The sequence below is a fragment of the Odocoileus virginianus genome, chromosome 15 (assembly GCF_023699985.2).
Source record: "Odocoileus virginianus isolate 20LAN1187 ecotype Illinois chromosome 15, Ovbor_1.2, whole genome shotgun sequence".
Lineage (NCBI taxonomy): Eukaryota > Metazoa > Chordata > Mammalia > Artiodactyla > Cervidae > Odocoileus > Odocoileus virginianus.
Window position 1 is genome coordinate 1,739,712 of NC_069688.1, and position 19,355 is coordinate 1,759,066.

Below are 19,355 nucleotides of genomic sequence, written 5' to 3' on the forward strand. Positions count from 1 at the left end.
ATTCTGTTCAGTGTGCAGTAGCATTATGTCTGAGAAAAGAATGCACATGACTTAGTTAAAAATGCCAAAACAGCTATAATAGTAACATCAAATATCACTGATCACAGACCACCATAACATCATAATAATGAAAAAGTTGAAACTACCGTGAGGAGTCCCAAGATACGAGACAGACATGAAGTGAGCAGATGCTGTTGGAAAAATGTCCCCAGCAGGGCTTCCACAGACCTCGAGTGTGTAAGAAGCGCCGTATCTGTGAGGCGCAGTAGAGCGAGGCGTGTCTGTGCCGTGCTGCTCTCGGGACGGTCCGGAGGTGTAAGGTGCGATGCAGCCCCTGCCCGCCTCTCAGGCAGTGCTGTCTGTCAGAAGTCTGTGCCGGGAAACGCCAGGAGGGTGACCAGGGGTCGTGTGTGGCTTTGGTCAGCTGTGATGGGGGTGTTGCCTCTAAAGGTCTCCAGTGTTGTTTGATTTTAATCACTCTGTTAAGCCTGCACAGGTCTGGTGAGAGAGACAGGTAGTTTCACTCGTAAATGAAAAATTGCAGCTTTGCTAAGTGCTGGGCAGGTAACTGCTGCTATGACAGGAAGTGGGGCAAGACTTGTCAATGGAGGTGATGATGCAGGTGAAGCTCACAGGATGAGCAGGACCTAAGGGCATGAAAGAAGGAGGGCTGGGAAAATAGTTTTTCATGCATGTGTAAAAACTGTGGCAGAAAGCAAGTTTTGGGAACTTAATTTTTGAAATGTGTGTGTGTGTGTGTGTGCGTGCGCGCTGAGAGAATTCTTACAGCTATTCCACAAGAGAATTTGTATTAACAACTGATTTATTTCGGAGAAAAGGTTTCAGGGGATGATGCTAGGGTGAACCTTTCCTTTTGACAATTCCTAAAACTAATGTTCTGACTTGAAGCCATCAGCTTTGTGATTTCTGTGGTGTGGCTGACTCTTTAATGAAGAAATAATGACTTTCCCAACCTTCCAGGGTTGTGCGGTGCTTGAGGACTGCTGTGAAGAGGGTTCAGACATTCAGGCTGTAATTTGAATTTCTTGTTTTTAAAAGAACAAGCATGTGTCATTATTTGGCCTGGGACCACTGTTCTCCCTTTGTTATCCTGTGGAAAAGGCATCCTATTTCCAAATTGGCAGTATTCTCGTTTGGTTTTTCTGAATTTTATCCTAAAATAACATGCTAATTGGGCTATTTCTGAGGCCTTCTTTAGAGAATTGGTGTTCATTTATTTGTGTTTGTAAGTAGGAATGGAATAATACCTGTAAACAAGGTGTGAAAGGTGTGTAAGACCAGAGTGAAAGCGTGGGTGCAGCACTTGTGAGCACTGCTGAGGACACTTCTGTAGACCAGTTATCAGTGTTGCTCTTTCCCGGGGATGGGGCAGGGCCTGGACTCTGCCTCCGTGTCCAGTGCTCCTTGAGGAGATTGCTTCCGGACAGAGAAAGCGGAGTGCCGAAGGATTGATGATTTTACTGTGGTGTTGGAGAAGACTCTTGAGAGCCCCTTGGAGTGCAAGGAGATCCATCCAGTCAATCCTAAAGGAAATCAGTCATGTTCATCGGAAGGACTGATGCGGAAGCTCCAATACTTTGGCCACCTGATGTGAAGAGCTGACTCATTAAAAAAGACCCTGAAGCTGGGAAAGGTTGAAAGCAGGAGGAGAAGGGGATGACAGAGGATGAGATGGTTGAATGGCATCACCGACTCAATGGACATGAGTTTGAGCAAACTCTGGGAGATGGTGAAGGACAGGGAAGCTGATCGTGCTGCAGTCCTTGGGGTCCCAAAGAGTCAGACACAATTTAGTGACTGAACAACAAGAGAAAGAGAACATACCTGGAATTTGAACACATCCTCATGTCTTTTTAAAAAACTTTTTTTAAAAAAAATTGAAGTCTAGTTGATTTACAGTGTTAATTTCTGCTATAGAGCAAAGTGATTCAGTTATACATGTATATATAGTCATGTTCTTCTCCATCATGGTTTATCATAGAATATTGATTATAGTTCCCTGTGCTATGCAGTATGCCCTCTACTCTCTTCATCCTTCACTTCTTTGGAGATTTCCAAAGAAAAGAAGGTGGCACTTTCGGGCTCCCATTTCAGGGCTCCATGACCAGGGGTGACTGGGGTCCTTATCTTTGAAGAAGCGTCATCTGCTCTGGTGTGACCTGATTCTTTTTTCCCTTAACCATCTTTAGAAGGGGAGAAATTCAGTAATGTCCTAAAGATAACAGGACTGTTCAGTGGTTTAAAAATCCACTGTAGTTGGTTTCCTATGTGGCCTGTGACTCAAATGGTGTTGCTTTTCAGCAAAGGCAAGCATTGTCTTCAGCAGGCTTCCAAATGTGATCTCTTAGGAAACAGACTCTTGGAACATGTCAGACACCTGGTCTGCCATGAAGAGGTGTGGATTCGCGCTTTACCTTGGAGGTGACAGTCGGACGTCGCAGTGAGGGTGCGCCTCGTATCCACTGCACTGTGGATCTGTACCTGTGTTTCTTCTCTTACCTGGGTCACTGGAAGCAGGTCTTACTCCTAGATTTCAGGGCTGCAGCTTCAAAGGACTGTGTGTGATGCCGCCTCATTGGCAGCAGATGCTGGGAGGTGGGGTGGTTACGCTGAGAACAGGCAGACTTGACTCCAGCCCAGCATTCAGATGTCTGTGCACACGTGCCCTCTGTTACATGTTCACTGTCTCAGTCGCAGTGTTCAGACATCTATGCACACGTGGGATCTATTACACGTTCACTGTCTCAGTTGCTCTGCTTGTTTTACGAATGTCAGAACTCCCCTGATTGTACCCTTGAAACATCTGCAGGTTACGATACGTTAGTCATGCCTCTGTAACTACGTTAAGATGAGATGCTCTGGCACTGGGTGAGGGTGCCTGGAATGAGAGTATGTGGAGGATGGAGAGGCCGTCCATGGGCCGAGAGCAGTGAGGACCGACGGGGCCCCACGGGAGGGGCGCCACCCCCTGCTCTAGAGGGACGGAAGGCCAGCGCCATCAGAGGGGTGGGCGTGGGCCGAGGGCTGCTGCCTTGTTGACAGTGTATAAAGGCCAGTGTTTCTACATGAATTATTTTTCTTCCTAAGCATATCCCAAAGTCTCTGAATGAATGAACACACCACTTTCCCTGTGGAGATTGAGGCCGAGTGTTGCCTGATTCCTGAGCCAAATGTTTCTCCCGCTTTGGTTTTCCTGAGGATGTTTTATGATCACCAGATGGGCTTTTTGGCACCCATGGGCTTTATGAATAACTGAAAAAGCATCTTCAAAATACATCCCACCTGCAACAGCGTGCCCTGACAAGCTCCCACCAGGAGATGGTCATCTCCTTTGGCCTTTGTAGATGTATTTTATCCTGCTTTAGTTTATTTCGCACACCTGGCACCAGTGAGAAAAATGTGCATTCAGCCTATGGCATTAGGGTCTCTCAAAAGTGCACAAAAGCAGACCATCCCCTGAGTGGCCCTCCCCACGCCCAACCGGAGACGGATGCCAAGCCACTGTGAGAGGCCTCCCAGGAGGTGCTGTGTAGGCTTTGGCCACGGAGCAGCCTGCCTGGGAGGCTTTCTGGATGCTCCCAGGAGGGCGGAGGTGTGCTGCTTGTCCCGGCTGTTCTGGGTCTTCACGGATCCAACAGTCCTGACTTCTGGTTCTCGCCGCGCCGCTGATGAACTGCTAAATTATGTACCTTCTCGGGCTCGCCGGTCCCTCATCTGCAGAGCCGATAAGATCATGCCCACCCCACCTCGTGGAGCATGCGGAGCAGTCAGTGCCGTGTCCTAAGGACCTGCTGCCGCGCTGAGACACAGGAGACACGCGGCCACCAGCCCCGCTTGGGGCGGCGTTTCTGCCGTGTGTGTGCGGCTTCTCCCACCACATGCATCCCACTTCCAGCTGTCATCCCTCGCAGTTGTCACCCGTGCTTGGATACAGCCGACTTCGAGAGACATGTTACTATTTTAGCATGTTAGACTGTATTTCTGAATTGCCCACAGAGATGCTCTTAATAGAAAAATTGAACACTATAAACAGAAACTCTGAAGTTCTCTCTAAACGCTCAGTTTGATTCACGATGCTCTGCCAGGCTCGTCCCATTCTTAAATACCCTCTGTCCTCATAAGTCTGCCCAGCTCCGCGGCGGTCTCCCCACGAGGCTGCCTTCGTCTGTTGGTGACTGTTTTTGGTCTTGTCTCCCCATTAGTTGTCATTCCCGTCTGTTCCCTGTTCTATTTGCGGTAGCCTGGGTTGGCAGGAGGACTGGCCGATAACGGCTGAGCAGAGCTTCCCCCCTGTGCCCACCTGCCCGCCTGGGAGCGGCCCCTCCTCGCTCAGCCCTGGCCCCATCCAGCCTCTCACCGCCCTCTGTTGCTTCCTCTCTGGCCCGGCCCCACACAGGCCAAGGGCTTCTCTGCTGCCTGCCATCCTCGCTGCCGACCTCTGTCCCCGTTTATCATTTATACATCGCTTGTCTTTTCCATTCTTGATTGGATCAGGGGGGCAGAATATTTTAGTCTGTGAAGGCAGAGAGTAGCTTTCTTAGTGTATATTTCTTCTGAGCTTGAAGATTACCGGTTTCTAAGGTTTCCGTGAGGTTTTGAGGTCTTTGTCAGAAAAGGAGGCAAATTTCAGGTCTAATTTTTAACCTTTTCGGCTCAGGGCCAACATCCCAGAGCCCTCCGGTGCCACTTCTCACCAGTTCCCTTGCATTGGATCCCATTTTTGAGTCAAGCATCCTGAGGTCGCAGGGTGCTGTGGGTTGCTCAGTCTCTGTGTGGTGAGAACGGTGGGTGCAGGAAGGCCCCAGCCTGTGTCTTGAGAGCCTGTGGCTTCGGGAGGGACCACCCTGCCTGCCCCACCCTTTCTAGATCAAGTCTTAGAAAGACTCTTTGAGACCCTGCCGACATCTCATGTCCATCCTTTGGATCTGCTGCTGCTGCTGAAAGGTCTCCACCTCTCACCAAGGCTGCATCAGAGCCTCTCCGGGAACCACCTGGGGTGGAGAGGGAAGAACAAATAGGCCTTCTGCTCAGGACATTGCCTGCTGCAGCATAGAGCCCCTGGACCCTGCGGAAAGGGAGTGTGCAGTGTGGTTACGGGTGTGGAATGAGGCCCACAAGAACCCCAGGCCTCTGGGAGCCAGCAGCAAGTGCGTCACTTGCTAGTGATGGAGGCTTGCCCAGGGAAGGGTGAGGTGTGCTGTACCCCAGGCCGTGTGTGGGGAGTGAGGGGAAGGCATTTAAGTCCGTTGGGTGCCTGCCTTAACTCAGCAGGGACGGCCTCGGGGGCTCCCTGACAGGCCCTGCTGGACCTGGTGTCTAGGGTCGGAGGCCCAAGAGTGTGGGGTTTGTGTTTTGCAGATGTCTGTGTTCGTGATACTGGTACCGTTCACAGCAGGCACTGTGGTGTGGTGGAGGGCTTTATAGATTATCCCCATGGTGCTGGGGGAAGGAGGAGAAGGAGAGAAAAAGCTCATTCAAACCTCACGGCTTTGGATTGACTTTTGCAAATGGGTCTTTGCACAGGGACACATGATGAAATTTCAGTTAATGGAGAATCAAGTTGATCTTTGAATGTGACTTTGGGATGATGGAATTTTCGTTGACCATGGTGTGTAAACTGCCAAATTTGGCCTGTGATTTTTTTCATTTACTTAAGTTGTGCTGTGGGTTTGTGACTTGCTGGGGCCTTTGCAGCTGCTGTGGGGGCACGGTAGTGAAATTGAGAAGAGCCTGGTCCTCAGGGGTTTAGGTCATGTAAGGGATCTCGGGCATGCGTATCGATTGTTGTCATAATCATAATAGCAATTTTTGTTGCACGTTCACCAGGTCCCAGCCTCGTGACAGACGTTCCACGTTCTCTGGCCTGTCTGAGTCCTCCAGGCCCTGCCTTGCAGCTGGTCTTCCTGGACGCAGGGCTGCCTGGGGCGCGGGCGGTGCTGGGGTGCTGAGGAAGTAGCATTGTCTGCCAGGGTGGCTGGGGACGCGTGATGACAAAGTGGGGTGTCAGGATCCACAGAGATGGTGGTCACAGGCACACAAAGCGAGGAGACCAGGGTGGGGTAGGGCCGACAGGGAGCGTGTTTTGGCAGAAGAGCCGCCCAAGTCCAGTTGCACACACAGACCTGATGGAAGCTGGGCTCTGGTCCCTGGAGCCACTTGTTTCCGTTTTGCGCTTCGCTCAGCATGTCGCCCTCTGGGGTCCCCACCCAGAGCTTCTGGGGCTTACCGCCCACCCCCCTCGGGAGCCGCCGAAGGTCCCTGTTTCCCCACCACGTCCAGGGAGTGTGAGCAGCTCTCCTTGGACTCTCAGTCCCTCTATCCATTCTCCAGGAGCCGAAGGTGCCTCTGGGGAAGGCTGATGCCCGGATGGTGGTCGCAAGCTCTTCCCGGTCTTGTTAGCCCTCCAGTACCTTGGAGAGGTTTGAGAGCGGCTGTGTCCATGCCCTCTAGGGGTTCTCGGTGGCCGGGTTGGTCCCACTGGTCCTGCTGTGATCAGGAGGCGCTCCTGAAGTGCTGTTGGTCCCTGTCGAGTCTGAGCTGCTCGTGGGGTCCGTGCTCCCCTGCTCGCCGGTTGGGTGACGCGTTGGCGCCTGGCTTGCGTGTCTCTGAGTTTTGGCGTTGCTCTGCCGCTCTGTCGACTTTCTGCTGGGATTCAAGGGATTCATAAACTGTTCTGCAGCCACTACCTGAGATTGTGTTTTGGGTCTGCTGCTTCTCTGCTTAATGCAAATCATTTAAAAACTAACTTTTCATGGCGATGCTCCCAGCAAACGTTTCTTCACAACTGGTGGTCTGATTTAGAAGTGCCTCTAGTTGATAACTGAGTCAGTGTTTTGGGGGGCACAGAAGATACTTATCTGCACTCCTGTTAGCAGTGTTTATGGTCTGGAAATGAGACTGGGTGGCATTTTTCTTCAGCCTCGTGTGGCCATCGTGCTGTCCAGCGGGAGGGGCGTGACCTGACCGACATTTCCGGGGACGGACTGCTGTGGGGGATATGGACGGGCACGTGAGGGGCAGTCCAGGAGGCCTCCTCTGCTGTCCCGGAGGGAGGTGGTGGGACCCAGACCCGGTGGTAGCCTTGAAGGCCGTTTTGGGAAGCACCTTGAGAGCTAACAAGACTTCTGGGCGGGTGGGACGCAGGTGTGAGACCACGGACTTCAGGGTGAGTCCCAGGTGAGGCTGACAGGTGATGTCAGGTACTAGGAGAGAGAGCCAGCGGTGGTGGGCGCTCTCCAGGGGTCCACACAGTCCTGTGACCCAGTCGTGGCTCCTGGGGCTGGGAGAGGAGGCGACTTGCAGACTGAGTTAGGGGGCAGGGTGAAGCCAGCCTCGGGAATGCAGGCTTCGGGAGCGGCTCATGCAGGCCAGGTGACGGCGGGGGGTCCAAGCACAGGCAGCCAGGCTGGGGCGGGCAGTGACGAGGGGCCAGGGCCAGGCCTCGCGCCGGGCGGTGGAAAGGCACCCAGCCCTTCTCAGGGGTGGCCTGTCCTCCGCTTTGGTCTGTAGCGGGTGTGACCGCGTGCACGGGAGATTCACCAGGCGGCTGGCCTTAACACGAGACGGAGCAGCAAGAACACACCGGAGCACTGCTCCAGATGCTAGTGATCTTTGAATAAAATCTACATTAAAAAAAAGAAATCAGATCAAGCTCTGACTCACGATTCTCTCTTCCTCTTTTCAGATGGCATCAGCGTGAGCGGCTTTCCGCTATGCAGCCCCTTCCGCCAGGTGGTGAGGCCCCGGGTGGAGAGCAAGCCCGTGAACGCGGCTGAGGGCGGCCGGCCCGGGGAGCCGGGCCACGTGAAGGTGAGTCGGCCCCAGCAGCCCGCCAAGGCACTCGGCACTCCCGGCTTTTGCAGGGCCTCTCCGTGGCAAAGTTTGTGTGCTTTTCAGAAAGGAGAGGGTGTCTGCCGACAGATGTGTGTCTGTGGGAAGCCAGTGTCTCGGTGTCTCTCCTTCCCCGTGAGGTTCGGGAGCCTGTCACACCGGAGCTCGAGTGCTTTATGTGCTGCTGCTGCTGATGCGGGCGTCCTGAAGCTGCGGGAATTTGCGGGTTGAATGGAGGACTGTCCTGATGGAAGTAGGACATCGCCCGCCTTTTTCTTGTTCACTTGAAAACTGTATCTGTTGAGTCACTGTTCTCAGTTCAGGTGTTTATCGCAGAAACGCTTCTTAATCCTCAGGCAGCTCTTTCCGCTCGTTGGTTTGTGGGCAACAAGGGAGGCAGAGGGAACACAGTAAGGAGCGGGTGTTAGCGTGAAGGGGCCGGGGGCAGAGACGAGCTGTCTCCTCTGAGTGCAGAGAGAATCAGGGCCAAGCGCATCGCCGTCGCGCCATCAGCTTCCGGGGTCGCGGTGGACGCCCCTGCCCAGGCAGAGTGTTTGCAGTGCGGGCACCAGCGTCTCCACAGCTGTGACCGGGGTGCAGGCGCAGTGTCAGCCACAGTGACGTTGGGCAGGCCGCATGCAGGCCCAGCCTCTCGGGGCGCTGCTCACACTCTCCACATCTAACAGGGGCAGTGCCTGGCTCAACCTGTCAGAGGAGGCTGGCCGCACCGCCCGTGATTCAGCAGGTCAACAGAGTGTGAGCCACAGGGGCTGGTCCTGATGAAACGAGACGACGCTGGAAGGGCCTCGAGGCCGCCTGCCGTGAAGCTGTGGGGGGTGGGGACCATGCCTGTCTGGGTCGACAGTGGGTGCATCGGTGGGTGAAGGGCTCAGGAGCTGGGTTGGGGGAGTCTCTCCACTCAGGGCTCTGCAGGGAGGAGGAAGGAGGCTGGTAGGACTGAGGTCCTTTGTCACTTAGACCCTTGCTCAGAAGCTTGAGGGCTGTGCTTGGGCTCTTGTGCCGGCCAAGCGCCCTGGGGTATGGGAAGAAGATCTCAGCGGAGGTCCACAGGCGCAGGAGGCAGGGACCAGGGGCATTGGAGGGCTTGTCGGCAGGGAGCCGTGGAGGGGAATCTGGGGAGGCGGCTTCCTCCCAGGGTCCCGGGTGTCTCTCCCCTGCCATCTTGTGATGACCGCCGCCATGTCCCTCCTCCCGGGTCAGGCCCCTCAGCGTCGTTCCATTTGCCTTTGCGGTTGGCTGTGTGCCCCACTCACTTCCGTCTGCCGTTGGTGGTGGCGGGGGCGTGACTGTCCTTTATCCACATCACACACGTGGCTGCTCTTCGAGCTGTTGGCGTGCAGTCGGGCGGGCGTGCTGTCTTGCGGAAGCCTTTGTGATGGGAAAGAGCCGCCTGGCTTGTCTGAGGTCTGTGCTCGGTGAGGGGTGCGGTGAGTCCGCACCTGTCCGCGGAGGTCCAGAAGTGCCCCCGTGAGGCTCGGTGGGGCAAGGGTGTCCGTGGCTGTTCTGTGCTTCTGGGGCCATCGTGTGGGTCCTGGCACCGCTGAGTCTGTTGCATCATCCTTCTCCCCAGAGCAAGGACAGCTTTAATTGGGAACATGCTAAACCTGTAAAATCCTCGCTGAGGAACGGTGTAGTCATGGAAACAAGTAATTCAGTGACAGCGGCTTCTGGGGAGCCCCTCCGGAAGTGGGGAGGGGGAACATGTGTTTCCTTAGACTCCCACGGAGAGTCGCTCCCCGCTCGGCCACTCCACGCCCATCCACCAGCCCAGAGGACCCCTCGGGTTGGAAGCAGATGGCGTGGAGGTGGCTGCACGCGAGACGTCAGGTTGTTGTAAGCAGGCTCCTCGGCATGGCCTGTCTGACCCTTGGCTGCTCCGTCTGCAGGGCAGCAGCGGGGTCCAGGGGCACGTCCCGGGGGAGCCAGTCATGCTGGCCACTTTCCGGGCAGCGAGGGATTGAGCGGAGGACGCTGGCAGCCCCGCCCCTGCCTGCAGGCCGCCCCCTGAAAACCGCTGAGCCCCAGTCCCCTCACCTGCAGCTGGGGAGAAAAGCCTTTCTCACAAGGCTGTTAGTGAAGATCTTGGGCAGCTGTTTTATTAACAGCTGTGCATAGGTTGTGGGGGAGGGACAGAACTGGGGACTGCCTGGACGGGCGAGTCGAGGGGCCTGGTAAAGGCGTCCCTTGGTTACAGAGCAGGTGGAGCCAGGCCGCGTCGCCCGCCCGGACCCTGCCCGTCTGCGTCCTGCCGTCTAGGTGTGCCGGTTTGGCCTCCTCCTCCTGCGCCTGTCTTGTCAAAAGGACAGGTGATGACTGTGTCCACTAATACAGGCCCGTGAGCACAAAACTCAGAGGAACCTTGGAAATTAAGAAGTGAGTCTTAAATCCAACAAGACTGTTCTCAGTAGCTGTTCAGGTTGTCTGTGAACAGAGAGCTTTACTTCTTCCTTTCCAGGCAAGATAACTTATTCCTTTTCCTGCTTTATTGTACTAACCATGTGCGTGATTGTAGAGATGGACCATTCAGTCTTTCATCATTAAGTGTGATGTTAGCTGTAGCTTTTTCATACACACCCTTTATCATATTAAGGAAGTTCCCTACAACCATTGCAATAAACAAGCAAAAAATTATAGTTAATAAACCAACGAGGAAGATAGAAGTTGAATCAGAAATAATATATAATTAGTTCAAAAGAAGGAATAAAGAGAGGGCAAAGGAAGCAAAGGAAAATGGGACAGAAAACAAACAGCACTTAAACTACATCAGTAATAAACTTAACCACATCAGTAAGCAGATGGAAAGTAAGTGGTCTAAATACTCTGATTGTGGGTAGAGAGTGTCAGATTGGATAAAAAACCAGGACCCATCTCCAGTTGTCTCCAAGTAATGAATTTTAAATATAAAGACAAAAATAGGTTGAATCTAAATGGATGGAAAAAGATATACCATTCTTACACCAATTTTGTGGCATTATGGGGAACAGAGAAAAACAAACTTCAGAGCAAAGAGTATTAAGGTCTTTTCATAATGATGAAGGGCTCAATTTTTCAAGTTTAAGCTATAAATATTTATATACCTGATAATAGAGCTTCAAGATACATGAAGCAAAAACTGATAGAATTGCAAGAAGAAATTAATCTAGAGTGTTCAATATCCTTCAATTATTGATAGAGCAAGTAGACAGAAATGAGTAAAGATAGAGAAGATTTGAACTATACTGTCAATCAGTTTGACCCAGTTGACATTTATAGAGCACTCACCAGTTGAGTACAGAATACATGTTCCTTTCAGGTGTACATGGAACAGTTACCAAAGCCCACCATACTGGGGTTGTGATAGTTAGATTTTGTGTGTTAGCTGTGCTCGGCCGTGGCGCCTGGTTGGTCAAACGTGAGTCTAGATGTGGCTGTAAAGCAGTTTTGGAGATGTGACTAATATTTACAACCAGTTGATTTTAAATAAGAGATTATTCTTAATAGTATGAGTAGGCCTCATCCAACCAGTTGAAATTGTTGTTGTTCAGCCGCCAAGTTGTGTCCGACTCTTTGCGACCCCATGGACTGCAGCATACCAGGCTGCTCTGACTCCCAGAGAAGGAATACTGCCTCAAGGCTTGACATAGCTCCCGAGTGAGTTTCCAGCCTGTCAGCCTGCCCTGCAAATCTCAAACTTGCCAGCTACCTCAATCACATTGGCCAGTTCCTTAAAATAAACCTCTTTGTCCAGATGTACACACAGGAGCTGCCCACACTAGTGCCCTGTTGGTTTGTGGTTCTGTTTCTCCAGAGAGCCCTGACTGACATACAGAGGGCCACAGAACACATCTCAATAAATCTAGAAGGAGTCTCATTTTATAAAGCATATCCTGACAGTAATAAAATTAAATTAGAAACCAGTAACAAAAAGTCTTCGAAAAGCCCTCAGACATTTGGAAACAAAATGACACACAAATAACCTGTGGGTCAAAGTATAGATAAAAAATTAGAAAGTATTTAGGAATGAGTGAAAGTGAAAGCACAGCGTATCATCTGTGAGAGGGTGCTGAAGCAGTGTTTCTGGGGAAATTGACAATACCTAATGCTTGCGGTGGAACAGAAGCCTGGCCTTCAGTCAGTAAACCTCAGCCTCAACCAGAAGAAAGCAGAAAATTGTGGAAGTTAAACCTGAAGTTGAAAAGGAAAGAATAAAGACCCACAAAACCCCTGCAGCCCAGCTTGTACTGGGTGAAAGCTGGGTGTGCGTCCCCTGCGGTCAGCCACGCCGGCCGCTGCCAGGCGGGCCCGCCCAGTCTGTTGGTGCTGGCTCTTTGATCAGAGGGTCTCTCTCAGTTCCTTGGACCCCTGGCGCTCTCCGGTCCTCTTCCAGGGCCGAGTTCCGATGTCACCCTCTCTGCCAAGCCTGTCAAGGGTGCTGGTGCTCAGTCACTGCCGAGCGCTGTACGACTCTTTGCAACCCTGCCAGGCTCCTCCATCCATGGGGTTTCCCAGGCCAGAATGTTGGAGTGGGTAGCCATTTCCTTCTCCAGTGGATCTTCCCGACCCGGGAATTGAACCAGCATCTCCTGCTTGGCAGGCAGATTCTTTACCACTGAGCCACCTGGGAAGCCCCTGGGTTCCCTGTAACTGTGAGCTCCTTGTGGCCATGCGTCCTTCGGGAGACCTTGCTGGCTCCGGATATTTTAGAAAGCGAGGTCACACATCCCCTCTCCATAGGAGTTCTCTTTTCTCCAAAGAGGCTCTCTCTGTTAGTGAGGCAAAGTAGGGCTGCAGAGTAAGTGTCTTCTCTCTCAGGGTCAAGTTTGAAATTCTTTAGAAGCCTGATGACATTCAGGTGATGTCATGTCCTGTTAAATATTTTATTTTACTTTAGCCTTTATAGTAAAGAACAGTAGGATGTTCATGAAGTTCTCTTATACTTTTATGTTTTAATAATTGTATTTATAAAAGGACTGACCAGAGAATCTGCTAAGAAAACTTAAGAGAAATGTATTCAAGAGAAAAACACAAAAAACCCATGTCATGCAACAGCATCATTTCTTAATCAGGCTGTGTTACGAGTGGAAATGGTCTCATGAACCTTTTGGTGCCTGCAGGCAGCAGAGGAAGGCTCTTGTTAGTTCAGAAAAGAAAGTGTGTTAGACTGTTTGAGCATGGATTGTTTATTAGTACACGTCCAAGGATGGCAAGCAGGTGCGGGCCCAGGCTGCAGACTGTGTTGGCCAGAGAGCTTGGCACGTGGCAGCAGAGAACTTGGACTTTTCAAACAGTGTCTCCAGTTACTTATGCAACTTCACAGTATTTCGGTGGGAATTACTGAGCAGCCCAGAAAGATTAAACAACACGCCCAAGGTCAAGCAGTTTCAAAGTGGAAGCTAAAATTCAAACCCAGTTATGGCTAAATCCCAAAGCTTGTACGGCTCCCACAATGTCGTGCCTCCTCTCTCTATGTACTTTGTAAGTTTCCAAACTTATTATGGGATACGAAACATCCTCTATTGATTCAAGGCATATTTGTAGAGCAGTGAATATGAGCTTTCGCCTATCTGACCCTCACTTTTCAATCTGTAAAACGCAGATAATAAGCCTTCATCCTGGGCTGTTGTAGGGAGGAAAGTGTCTGCTATTAGCCTGGTAGATAAGAAGAGCTTACAGAATGGCAAATCCAATCCAGTTCCAAATTATTTCTAATCTTTCCCAGGAACAGTTAAGGGAGGCAGTTTAAACTCTACAAAGTTTAACCATAAAAGCGGCAAAAAGAATCCTTTAATCTGCTCAACAATTTCAAAACTTAGTAAGAAAGAGCAGTAAGAGAAGTGGAGAGTCCTCGGCTTGTGGAATTTTAAACAGATGTCACGGAGAGGGGCCAGAAGAGCATGCCTTCAGGTCCATGAGATGGCGAAGGCCTTCGTCCACTGGGAAGACCCCTGTTCCTCTGGACCCCCGTCAACTTCAAACCCCGCCTCTGTCTGACAGGCCCCTGGCGAGAAACGGTTCAGTGCCGGGTTTGGGAAGCTGGGGCTGTGACAGAGTAAGACTGCGTCCTAGAGTGAACCTGCTGTCAGCGGAGACGGCCGGCCAGCTCGTGAGCCTTGCTGGTCATGCAGGGAGGTCGAGGAGGGAAGAGACCCCCAGCAGTCTGTAGGAGATGCTCGCATACAGATTGTGTCCTGTGGTTTCCTGCACCGAGGCAGGGCAGGATTTAGAACCATCTCCAGCGGCCGTCAAAGTCCTGAACTATCATATGCGCCAAGTTTTTTTTTTTTCTCCACTGCTGCACTCTCTCACTCCTTGTCTATTAATCACGAGCTACGTTTGACCCCAGCAGGGCCTTCAGTGCTGGTTCCCACACCCCGGCTGCATCCGAATCACCAGGCGGCTTGTTGGAACTCAGTGCTGAGCCCCCTTTGAGTTCTGACCCACCAGGTCCTGGTCGGCACTGGGAAGGAGTTTCTAACAGGTTCTCAGCTGTTGCTGCTGCTGGCCACGGGGAGCATGCTTTGAGGACCACTGCCGTAAGGCATGAGATGTTTTGAATTTAGCATTTTTTTTTTTTTTTACCACCTGCAGGACTGGACTGTAGGTAGTTCCAGACCTCTCTGGTGTGACCTGGGATTAGCTCACAGCCTGGCACACGGGGAGCCGGCTGATGTGAAGTAGCTGAGTCGTGTCCAGCTCTTTGCGACCCCATGGACTGTAGCCTACCAGACTCCTCCATCCATGGGATTTTCCAGGCAAGAGTACTGGAGTGGGCTGCCACTTCCTTCTCTGGGGGATCTTCCCCACCCGGGGACCCAGCCCAGGTCTCTGCTGCATGGTGCAGGCAGACGCTCTACTGTCTGAGCTCCCAGGGAAGCTAGCTCAGTGCTCACTTCCAGGCGCCCCGCGGACTGACTTGTAGCACCTGCTCTCCCGAGGTGGCATCTTCACAAACGTCTGTGCTGAAATCTGAACATAAACATACACTTAAAATTAACGCTGGGCATCCACATGCTTATCTGGGGAGAGTCGAGGAACACCGGTCTAGGAATCCATAAACCCGGACGCAGCCCAGGCCCTTCTAGGGGATGGGACAGACCGTGGTGGTGCCTTGTGGGGTTCTCAGAAGCCCCCCAGCCTGTGAGCTCCTGGCCGTCATGAGAGAGCCTGGCGTTCACCCCTGAATTCCCAGGGAGACAGTGGAAGAAAAGGTGTACTTCCATTGTATTCTTGCCAAACAGGAAAGTTGAGTTAGATAGGCTTTTCAGAAAGACTGACAGAAAGCCAATGTGTTTGCTTTCGGTAAGGAAATGGAAACTTCAGACCACAGACAGTCTGAAAGTCATTTCACAAAATGTACTGTCATACACATTTAGGTGATCTCATTAGTCCCTAAAAACCCAAAACTGTTTAAAGAGCAGCCACATTAAACAAAAGAATTCTTCCCCTTCTCCCCACCTGGAAACATCTACACTATTAATGAGGAGAAAAGTATTTTGGCATCAAACAGCCATGGAATAAACACCGTTGTCAGCATTGTGGGTGGGTTATTTCCTGTCGTCTGTGAAATGGAGATAATCTTTCCTCTCTCTGCAGGCTTCTGAGGATGAAGCAGGTCACAGAACGCAGGGCGGAGACCTCCCCAGCTCCCTCTGCCCTCTGGCTGGCACTTCCCCCTGTCAGCTCATCACCGCTGGATGGCATTGTTGGCAGTCGGCTTGTCCGTCATCCCACATGACCCACGAAGGCAGAAAACACTCATCTTTCTTTTTCTGCGCTCTGCAGAATATCTAGCGCATGCTGGGTGCGCAACAGCTGATGGTTAGACTAGGAGAGTCACAGAAGGCTTGTGGAGGAGGCAGGCAAAAGGAGGAGCCTTGTTCTAGAGTTGGGAAAAGGCGTTTGAAGCTGACAGACCAGCCTAGACAAAAGCAAGGAGGCATAAACTTCTTTTACATATTTGGAGCAATCCTGCTCCAATATGGTGATAAAAGATGAGCTAGGAGGAGGTTAGAGGAGACCGCATGGTGCAGAGTCCTGAATGCCCCTTGGAAGATCCAGCCTGTCTAGTGGGGGCAATGGCAGCCACTTTGAGACCACGAGGGAGGAGCGGCCGTATCACTGTGACCTACCCCAACCTGAAATTGTTGGCTTTGCAAAGCAAAACCTGCACGTGTGGGCTTTTCTTCTTTGCTCTGTCGGGAAGTCAGGGTGTGGAGAATTAGCTGATGTCCATTTCAGAACAGGTATAAAGTGTTTGTGTGTGTATGTATGTGTATGTATATATGACAAAGAAGATCATTGCTTTATAAATAACAGTCCCTGCAGAAAATTGTGAGAAAAGGAAGCAACGAAGAAAGTACACGAGTAGATATTAAGATATTTATCAGCTGCTATAGAATGGGCCTTGAGTTCCGTGATGTAGAGGACAATTATTTCACCTTTCTGACCCTTCTATTCCCATTTTGAGAGTTTTTAAAAAATCGAGAATGGATGTTAGATTTTCTCAAATGCTTTTTGTGTGTCCTACATGATGAACGTATGGTTTTTCCTTTTTAGTTTGTTAATGAAGTGATTTATACTGACAGATTTTAGAATGTTAAACCAGCCCTGCATTCTTGGAATAAACCCCACCTGGTCTTGCTGTAGCATCCTCTTTAGTCTTGACCCATATGAAATCCTTAATAAATCTGACAGAAGCTGTGTGTGGAGGGCCTGTGCCCTGCGTTAGCTAATAGGAGAGGTGGTGGCGGTCTGACATAAGGCAGTGGGGGCGCGTGGTGGGAAGGCGCCTGTGTTTCGGAGGTTCCTGTGGGAATGTCAGTGCTGCGCTGTGGTAAGAATCAGTGTTGAGTGTGAGGTGAAGCCTGAACATCAGTGAGGCCAAAACTCACTGCTGGGTAGAGTGGCGGTGGCCTGAGCCCACCTTGCTTTTCCCCTTGCGACTAGAGAGGACTCCCTGTATCAGTACTTTAGTAGTATCACAGAGGTGTTGATCATGCGTCTCATGTTTTTTTAAATTGGTTGATAATCCTTGCCTGATTCAGTAACATCATTAAAGTTTTATGAAATGATTTTCTGTGTCTATTATATCTTCTCCTTTTATCAAGTGGCCTTCTCCTGCAAAGTAGCACTTTGAGCTCAACTGCTGGGCCTACTCAATTATCCAGAAATACAACTCCTGCTAGAAAAACAGAAACAAAATGCTTTTTTTCCCCTTTGATTTCTAATTCTGCAGTAAGAAATTGTTTGAAAACTTCAAATGGTGAGAAATTAGGGTTGTTTTCACTCTTCTTTTTTGAGACCCATTATGGTCTTGGGTTTTTATTGATTTAGTGTATTTTGATCCCTTAAAATTGTTTTTCTGGCTGCTCCACTTGTCACGGGTGTGGCCAGTGACAGAGTTCTTGTGCCCTTTTGACATGACTTGTTAATCGTTGAAAGACGGATTGCTCTTTGTTACAAGGAGTTCCCCCCACCTCAGAGCAGGGGAATCGGACTTTCTTCTTGGGGAAAATGAGGCCCAAGGGAGTTGTGACTCTGTGAGGTTGTGCTGCCTGGCCTGGTGGAAGCTGGCGCTCGCATCCCTGAGTCTGTGCCCAGGGGGCTCCCCCCCCCCCCCCCGCCCCCACTACCGGCCGGTCTGTGCTTCATTGATTGGACTGCTGAGTCAATGCTGCTCCCAGCCTGAATTCGCTGTCTCATTTGGACCAGTTGCCTGCTCCCACCATGCTCCTCATCGTTCCCTTAACTTGCTGGAATGTGATTCCTTCTCTTTGGCAAGCTTGCCTGGTGCCGAGATCGACGTCTACCTTCTGGTGCTGCACCGGGTGCCGCAGGGGAAGACAGAGATGACGGGGTGTGTTTCTGGCCCTCTAAGAGCCGGCAGCATGGAGGGACACACAGGTCCAGATACGGGGAGGAGAGGAGAGCCATATTGGTCGAGGGTGGTGTCAGCTCTTTTGGAGGTTCCGGATCAAAACCCTGAGGTCAAGAGGCATAGCATTTCGGATGTTAATTAAATTAAATTTGATGGGGTGGAAAGAGTAGGATTTTTGGAGTCTTAAAGCCGGTGTGGGCCCAGGTCTTGCTCCTGACGCTGTGATCTTAGACGTACTGCTTTCCTCTGTTTCTTTAAACTTCAGTGGGGGAGTTATCATATCATTTCCCCTCTCTTTTTTCCCCACCTGGTGTAGTTTTGAGAATGACGTGATATGAGAGAACTTTAAGGTCTCACCGAATGTAGTTAGTTAATTTATTTGTTATAAATACACATTTCATTGGGCTGCAGAGAAGCAGTGGTTAGGAGCATGGCCTTTAGCTCCATAACTTACAAGCTGTGCCACCCAGGGCAAGTGACTTAACCTCTCTGAACCTTTTTTGTCTCCTCTGTAAAAGGGGGACAGCCAGCACCAGTCTGGTAGGACGGCTGTGAGTTAAACAGAGCAGCACTTAGATACAGGACGTGCTCAGCTTGCGCTTACTGCTCTGGAGCTCATCGGCAGCCGCCTCCCTTTGAATCCCATTTTATTTAAAACCTCTCCCAGAGGAGAGCACCCATGCTCGCTCTGCTGGGTGACTCTTGGTGCCTGGGGCCCTAAAGGCTGCTCCTCGCCAGCGGGCTCTCTCTCAGCAGCACGGCCCAGGACACCAGTTTGCATCTCACTGCAAGTTAGCTTAACTGCAGGAGAAATTTGGACTTGCTTGTGGAAGCGATAGCGCACCCCAGGGTTTGGTGTGCTCTGACAGCAGGGACAAACCAGCTCCCTGACATTTCCAAACCCCTGGCAGAGCAGTGGAGAAAAGGTCCTGTCTTTGAAGCTCGTTCCTGTCGTCTCCCTGGGGAACCTCTAGCTGCCAGGTCGTGGGGATTTGTTAGGCGCCAGTGGAAGACTGATTCAGCAAAGGCGGCGCGGCGCAGATGCGCTCTTGACATCTTGCCGAGAAGCTGTAGCCTGTCAGCACTGTATCTCCATTTGAAATGGGGAAACTGAGGCGCAGGGCCCTCGCTTCCTGACAGCTACGGAGCCGACAGTGGCTTGGCTGAGTCGGTCTCGCCTGTGTCCTTCCCGCAGTGCTCCCCTGCCCCCAGCTCTGACGGTGTGGTAGGTGTGGTACCGGGTTAGGTGTGTGGCCTCTGTCCCTCCCCCGGCCCCGGGGCACCGCTGTGGCCCCGCATGCTGTGTCTTCAGGGGGCGCGTGCCCTCACCGCCCGAGGCCTTCGTTCCCCTGGAGCCTCACCCCATCCCTGGCCGCTGCCCTTTTCTCTCCTCTTCCGCTTGGATGCGCTCCTGAGTGGGAGTCAGATGAAACAAGGAAAAAATGTCGCCAGCATCAAAATGACTCATTTAAAGTATGACTGTGTTTTCACATTAAATATCAAGACCTGTCATCCGACCGAATGCATAAACGATGAGTTACAGTGTTGGAGATGAGGACTGTCCTGGGGAGTCAGAGGTGCTCTCCTGACAGTGTCCGCAGTGGGCATTGAACAGCTGAATGGAAAC

At 51.4% G+C, this 19,355-nt stretch overlaps 1 protein-coding gene across 5 annotated transcripts in view; it reads left to right on the top strand.

The window, feature by feature from the left end:
- TRAPPC9 (trafficking protein particle complex subunit 9) overlaps positions 1 to 19,355 on the top strand; it is a 393,547-nt gene that overhangs the window by 122,222 nt on the left and 251,970 nt on the right. For all 5 annotated transcript variants that reach the window (XM_070476949.1, XM_070476946.1, XM_070476948.1 and 2 more), the window contains one exon: positions 7,706 to 7,830. In XM_070476949.1, the coding sequence (XP_070333050.1) occupies positions 7,706 to 7,830 (125 nt within the window). The remainder of the gene's footprint in view (positions 1 to 7,705; positions 7,831 to 19,355) is intronic.